The 7385-nt window shown below is 46.9% G+C and overlaps 1 protein-coding gene across 1 annotated transcript; it reads left to right on the forward strand.

Moving 5' to 3' along the window:
• Positions 1-4274: 4274 nt before the first annotated feature.
• Positions 4275-5075, forward strand: LOC137807670 (uncharacterized). The gene has a single exon (XM_068608422.1). The coding sequence runs from the start codon at positions 4275-4277 to the stop codon at positions 5073-5075; it is 801 nt and encodes a 266-aa protein (XP_068464523.1).
• The last annotated feature ends 2310 nt before the right edge of the window (positions 5076-7385 follow it).

Genomic DNA, 7385 nt, shown 5'->3' on the forward strand with positions numbered 1-7385 from the left:
CTCGGGTATGTTCGAGGATGACTAGGCAAAAACATTCATATGCCTGGATATTACTCTAACTATCTTGTCTTGTAACTCTCGACTTAGTGACACACCGAGTTTGAACTTCTTAACTTCAATTTCTTTCTCCTAACCACACCAGTAGGTCCAGGTCGCCTTTCGCTAGTGACTTTAGTTTGCATGGTCAAGTCGACTTATAGTCAGACTTGATGATGATCACCCCTCCATCAAGGGAGAACAACTTCATCTTCATGTGCCTCGTTGAGGCCACCGCACCTAACCTGTTCAAGTAGTGCCTTCCGAAAAGAAAATTGTAGGTCGAGACAACATTAACTATTATATACCTGATATTGATCGTGCGGGCTGAGGTGCCATCTGAGAAGGTCGTCCTCAGTTCCACATGCTCGCGCAACTCCACCTGATCTCCCGCAAAGGCAAACAATTAATCGTCATATGGCCTTAATTGGTCAGGTGACAAACGTAAATTATTAAACGTTACCTAAAACATCACATCAGTCGAGCTTCCCTGATCGATGAGAACTTGGTGTACTCTTCCCACGGTGACAATGAATATTACTACTGGATCATCCTCATGTGGGACCATATCTCCCAACTATGCACTCGCAAAACAGAGGTCAAGTTATAAATGTTGGTCTGACCTCCTCACTTCTACTGCCATTACCTCTCTCGTGTACTTTTTACGTTTGGAGGTAAAACATCTCCCTCCCGAGATGGTGTTCAGGTCGCCATGCATTGGTTCTTCATGCCCTTGGTGATGGCAAAGGCCCAAGCCCATGATAGAAGAAGCCCAAGCCCAAGCCCAAATACAAGTTCAAGCTTCAGCTCAAGCCCAACATATAGAAGATCTGGGCCAACTAAGCATCATTGGATGGTTTTCTTTGTAACTACTTTTGAGTATTTTTAGTATAACATAAAGGAGGTGTACATATAGATATAAGATGCTGATAAAAAAAACATATAGATATAAGAGGTGCAAGTGCATAAAGATAACACACACCTTCCATGTGACATAAAAAGAAGGTGTAGGTGTAGATTTAGGAGGTGCCAAAAAAAGAAACCAAGACACACTTCCCTTGTGACTAGGAATTGGCTCCAAATTCAAATGCTTCTCATTTGAATTTCCCTCCACTTTCATTTGAATTTTTAGCCCTCTAAACACTATATATAAGAGGGCTTGGCTCATGTAAATTCAAGATTAATATAATAGTGAATTGCTGCCAAATTTGAGCCAATATCACTACTTGTCAAAAACCTCCCAAGGTTAGACTATTGATCTTCAATTCTCACCTTATCAAAGAGAGATGGCCTCACCACTCTCATTTCATACCTAGCATGCACCTCCAAGGCCAGCACACCTCCTAGGAGGGCCTTGTCCGTAGACTTCCATTAAGCTTCCGCAAAGATCACCAACAATCCTCCAAGCATGAAGGCACTCTTCCATCATTTGGTATCTAGAGCCATGGTCTTCAAGAGATAAGTGCCTTATTTTGTTTTCAATTGTGTGTTCATTTCAATTCCGTGTTGTTCTTCAAGTGTTCTTGGTTGTCTTGCTGTTTTGAGTCTTGATTTTGTTTTAGATGCTGTTTTGGTTCAATACAATCGGTGAAATCATGTTCAAATTGATCTTGAGCTTCTATATTGCAAATTTTATGTATGATTCATTTGTATTGTGGTAAACTGTTTTGTTTTTGTAGGATTTGTGTATTTCTTTGTGATTGAATGAGTGCAAACTGTTTTGGTTCTTGACTCTTTTGATTTTATGAATCTATACATGTTATGTCAAGTCATGTGTTTACAAGAATTGTCATCAAATCCTAGTAGTACTTTTCTTGATTGATTTGGTTTCTTGATTTCTTTTGAGTCCAGTTTTTAATCTGCATTGTGTGATCCTTTGGTGCATTTTTTCTTTTAGATTTGAGTTCATATTTGTGTGTTAGATCCATACAAATTCTTATACATCAATTCCATTGTGTTTTTTAAGTTTCTTCAAACTGTTTTTAATTCCATAATTAGGATTCCTCTTCTTTTAATTCTGTGCTGAATGTTTTTGCTTTTCAAATTAAAATTCGTTGGAGAAAATTTGTGAAATTCTGGATCTAAACAAGTTGATGTGTTAGAAAAAAAAGAAGTAAGTCAAAATTCAAAATAGAAAAGAAATGATAAATCAAATGAAAAAAGTGTGCATTCTGGCGCGAACAGAAACAGTAATTTGGCAACAGTTTTGAAAATTTTATCACAATTAATTGGTGTATTGTTTTGGTGTGATTCTAGCGCCAAACTTTTGCTAATATCTTGAAGTGCTTGTGATTTAAATTTCAAATTCAAATTCAAAATATACAGCTCATCATAAATATTTTAACTCACGCATTTTGTGTCTAAAAAATTCCAGTAGTACTGTTTTGGTTTTATTAATCAATTCTAGTGCCATTCCTTAGGTTCAATTTGTGTGCCACCTTTTGTTGAGTGCCTTATTTTTTTGCTTGTCAAATTTATTCAATACTCTTTCAAGTTGTGTCATATAATTATGTACCGTCCCGTCCCCGGGCGTTGACCAAAGTCAAAGTCAAAGTCAAAGTCAAGGCCAAAGTCAAAAGATTGACCGCATCAGGCGTCGCCAAAACAAGGCGTCACCAAGATAGGGCGTCGCCTAGAGAAGGCGTCACCAAGATAGGGCGTCGCCTAGAGAAGGCGTTGCCAAAACAAGGCGTCGCCAAGATAGGGCGTCGCCTGGAGAGGCGTCGACGGTGTTACTCCCTGATACCCATGGGTAGGAAAGACCATGGAGGGAGTGACACCACGGGGAGGCCTCAGACCTCGACAACTCAGAACAGTGATAAAGAGAAGAGTAAGGTGGCTTCAAGGCCATAGTACTAGCATCAGTAGGGAGTAGCCTGACTCGTGAAGTACCCATGCCACCTCAGGGAGACCCCCTTGGGATAGATACGACTCAAGAGAAGGTCATACCCAGGGGAAACCAGGTGCAGGGTGCGAGAGGAAGGTGGATACACTTCCAAGGCGAGTGACTAGAGGTTGGGGTGCATGAGTTGGCACCCAAAAAGTCACCCCTTGCGCCAGATGCACTCCAAGGAATGAGGACTCACATGATGAAATATCCCTAAGTTGGGTTACGGTGCTGTGAGGCCCTCCACGTAGACTAACGGTCAAGTCAGGAGGACATGTGGCGGGACAAACAGAAACATCAAAGTTTTCCAGATAGTTTGTCAGGTATGCGGTAATTAAGATTATGTCAAAGTAATTAAGTTTACGTTTCGAACGCTTTAAAGCACTTTAAACACCTTAAGCGTTTTGAACGTCTTAAAGGCGCTGAACGTTTTATCCTTAAATGCGCTTTAAGACGCTTTAAATGCTAGAGGCATTTAAAGGGGACTTTAGACGTAGGATAAGGGGATCAGGAGTTTTTGGGAGAACACACAGATACACTCTAGTTGCTTGCTCGCGCACCCACTGTACGCACAGGCAATTAGGGAGAAAAAGCATTAGTTACTCAGTGATTACACCACCTTCAGAGCATTCATTTGTGGTGCTCCGATACGGGGGTGTGTCACTTTGCTGTTTCTCGCCAACTGACTTGATCGTCGGAGTGCAAACAGTCGCGAGGGCGTCCCTTTGTTCACTTCTTTTTCAGGTACACACAGACGGTGCAGAACGAAGGTGCTTTAGCTTGCGGGGATAGGCCACGCGCAAAGACGTCCCTAGTCAACCGGCCAGAACATTTGGTGCCCACCGTGGGGCCGATTCAAAACATCAGTCCCATCACATGTTTCAGTCCGACAGTTCCAAAGAGTTTATCAAAGCCACCGTAAAAACAGGAACATTGGGCCCTATTCGACACTTGGAGTCGAAGCATGAGGGCCACGAGACAAGGTTCAGCGCGCGCTACGAGTGAGGAAATGACCATGCAGCAGGTCATGGACATGGTGCAGGGGCTGCAGGAGGAAATGGCAGAATCAAGGGTGGAGCAAGAACGCATGCAGGCGGATCTCGCGGCCTCTCAGGCGAGAAATGAAAACCTCCATCGCACAAATGAGGAATTGCGCCGTGGTTTGGGCAATAACCAACGGCAACGCAACCCAGATGAGACCGAACGTCTCACCCCACCAAGGGAGTTTTCCACACCATTCTCGCAGGAGATTCTGGAAGCAGTGATCCCCAACACGTTCCACACGCAGATGGTGCTAGTAGGCGGCTCCGATGCCGTAAGATGCAAGCTTTTCATGAGCACCCTGACGGGAATGGCCATGGATTGGTTCATCAGCCTTCCAGATGGCCATATCACCTCCTTCCCGCAGCTGTCGCAGTTATTTAGAGAGCAATACCTAGCGAACAGGGCCCCACCACCCGTTTCGTATGATCTGTTCGACGTAAAACAATATCAAGGTGAGACTTTGAAGGAGTACATCAACCGTTTCGGGGCTCAAGTAGTAAAGGTTGGTACTACGGAAGAACCCATGATCGTGTACGCGTTCTGGAAAGGCGTATGCCCTGGCCCCTTTTGCGAGTCAATCATTCGCAATCGCCCCAGGACCTTCGCGGAAATAAGGCGTCGCGCAGTGGAGCATATCGCCTCTGAAGGAGAGGTGTGTGAGAAACGCACGAGTGTCGCACCCACACGCCCAAGAGCACAGACACGGGCTCAACCCGTCAGGGTCAACGAGACCACAACGGGAAGGAAGAATCAGGAAGGGAGACGCCCCTACGAGGCGAGAAGACCCCAACCCAGGGGTCAAGCGGGAGGAAATCGTCCGGCCAGGGAAAAGGCCAAACCAACAAGATACGACTTCGTGGTGGAGTTGAAGGACCTGATCGCCGTACCCAATATAGCTGAAAGACTGAGGCGACCAGTGAAGTCTGACAAGGTGCTGGGACCTCGCAAGGACTCTTGGTGTGAGTTTCACGAAGCCTTTGGTCACCATATCAACAACTGCTTATCGCTGGGTTACCAGTTAGATGAGTTAGTAAAAAACGGGTTCTTGAAGGACTATCTCGCTGAACCTGCCACGACCGTCGCCCTGCCAGCACCAGCGGAGGATTAAGAGCATGAGATGCCGGTCCATGGCGAATTTCATAATATTTCTGGTGGTTTTTCTGGAGGAGGACCCACCGCATCCCAACGCAAGAAATACGCGAGGGGAGTAAATTCTATTGACGAAAAAATCTCAGGTGACCCGTGGGACTCAGACCTCATGTTCACGAGGGCGGACCTACGAGATGTTGTCCCACACGACAATGACCCCGTGGTCATTTCGGTTGTCACGGCTGGAAGAAAGGTGCACAAGGTTCTAGTCGACCAGGGAAGTTCTGCAGATGTTATGTTCTGGTCGACATTCAACAAGCTTCGGTTGTCTCCCGACCTTTTGAGGCCCTACACCGGATGTTTGTATGGGTTTGCTAACAACCAGGTGGAAGTACGTGGCTACTTGGAGTTGAGGACGACATTCACAGATGGAACGGCCTCACGTACTGAAAGCATCTGGTACTTAGTTGTAAACGCCAATTCAGCTTACAACATCCTGTTGGGCAGACTGGCGTTGAATAGGCTGAGAGCAGTAGCCTCCACGCGCCACATGAAGATGAAGCTGCCAGACCTCAGTGGCAAGGTGATCGTCATCAAGTCAGATCAAGAAGAAACACAAAAATGCTATGAAAACAGTTTGAAAACAAAGAGGGGCGTGTTCATGGTGTTCGAGCGACCCCCGAGTTCGGACACAACAATGGAAGTAGAGCCCTTGAATGAGGCGACGCCTGCGGAGTCAACACCCGTCGAAGCTACACCCGTAGGGACGACGCCTAGAGCAGACGCGCGCACAAAGGAGAGGCATGACGACGCTTCGCCCGTCGAAGAGGCGTCGCCTAGAGAGCACTATAAGGCGACACCCCCAAAGGAAGATAGCAGAGACCAACCAGCGCCCAATGTGGTTGAGACACAGATTGGCGACAAAACGTTCAAGCTGGGGCATTTGTTGAGCCAAGAAGAACTGGACGGCGTGGCGGAGGTGATTTCACGCCACTTACACGCTTTTGCGTGGTTCGCCTCAGACATGTCGGGCATCGACCCCGACTTTTTATGCCACCATCTTAGCATGGACGCCACGGTTCGCCCTGTGCGACAGAGGAGGAGAAAGTTTAACGAAGAGAGGCGCCTCGTGGTAAAGGAAGAAACGCAGAAGTTGTTGAGTGCTGGACACATCCGGGAAATACAATACCCCAAGTGGCTGGCCAACGTCGTTCTGGTAAAGAAAGCAAACGGGAAATGGAGGATGTGTGTGGACTTCACAGATTTGAACAAGGCGTGCCCCAAAGATTCCTATCCACTACCCAGCATCGACGCCCTGGTGGATAGTGCCTCGGGTTACGAAATGCTGAGCTTCTTGGACGCTTTTTCAGGTTACAACCAAATCAAGATGCACCCGAGGGACGAGGGTAAAACAACATTCATGACAGAGACATGTAGCTACTGCTACAAGGTAATGCCGTTTGGGCTAAAGAATGCAGGCGCCACCTACCAAAGGTTAATGGATAAGGTCCTGGCGCCTATGTTAGGCAGGAACGTACAAGCCTACGTGGATGACATGGTGGTAGCTTCCCGCGATAGGAGGCGACATACAACAGATCTGGAAGAATTGTTTGCCACCATCTCAAAGTATCGCCTCAAACTGAACCCAGAGAAGTTTGTCTTTGGGGTTGAGGCAGGAAAGTTTTTAGGCTTCATGCTTACGGAGAGGGGAATTGAGGCAAACCCTGATAAGTGCGCAGCCATCATCGCTATGAGGAGCCCGACATCAGTGAAAGAAGTGCAACAACTGACAGGGCGAATGGCAACATTATCAAGGTTCGTTTCCGCGGGAGGAGAGAAGGGGCACCCCTATTTCCAGTGCCTCAAGAGAAATAGCCGTTTTGCGTGGATTGACCAGTGTGAAGCAGCATTCCTCAAGTTGAAAGAATACTTGGCGACACCACCAGTGCTTTGCAAACCAGTGGCAGGCGTGCCCCTCCGACTGTACTTTGCGGTAACAGAGCGGGCCATCAGTTCTGTGCTGGTCCAGGAGCAGGACCAAGTACAGAGGCCCATCTATTTCGTAAGTAAAGCCTTGCAGGGCCCGGGGACGAGGTACCAGACGCTGGAGAAGGCAGCATTGCCCGTGGTATTCTCGACCAGGAGGCTCCTCCACTACTTTCATAGTTTTACAGTAGTGGTGATGACGAACTTGCCCATCCAAAGGGTACTACAGAAACCTGACGTTGCTGGAAGGATGGTTCGCTGGGCAGTGGAGTTGTCAGAGTTCGATATTCAGTATGAGCCCAGGGGGTCCATCAAAGGGCAGGTGTTTGCAGATTTTGTTGCA

Source organism: Phaseolus vulgaris, chromosome 11 (assembly GCF_000499845.2).
Source record: "Phaseolus vulgaris cultivar G19833 chromosome 11, P. vulgaris v2.0, whole genome shotgun sequence".
Lineage (NCBI taxonomy): Eukaryota > Viridiplantae > Streptophyta > Magnoliopsida > Fabales > Fabaceae > Phaseolus > Phaseolus vulgaris.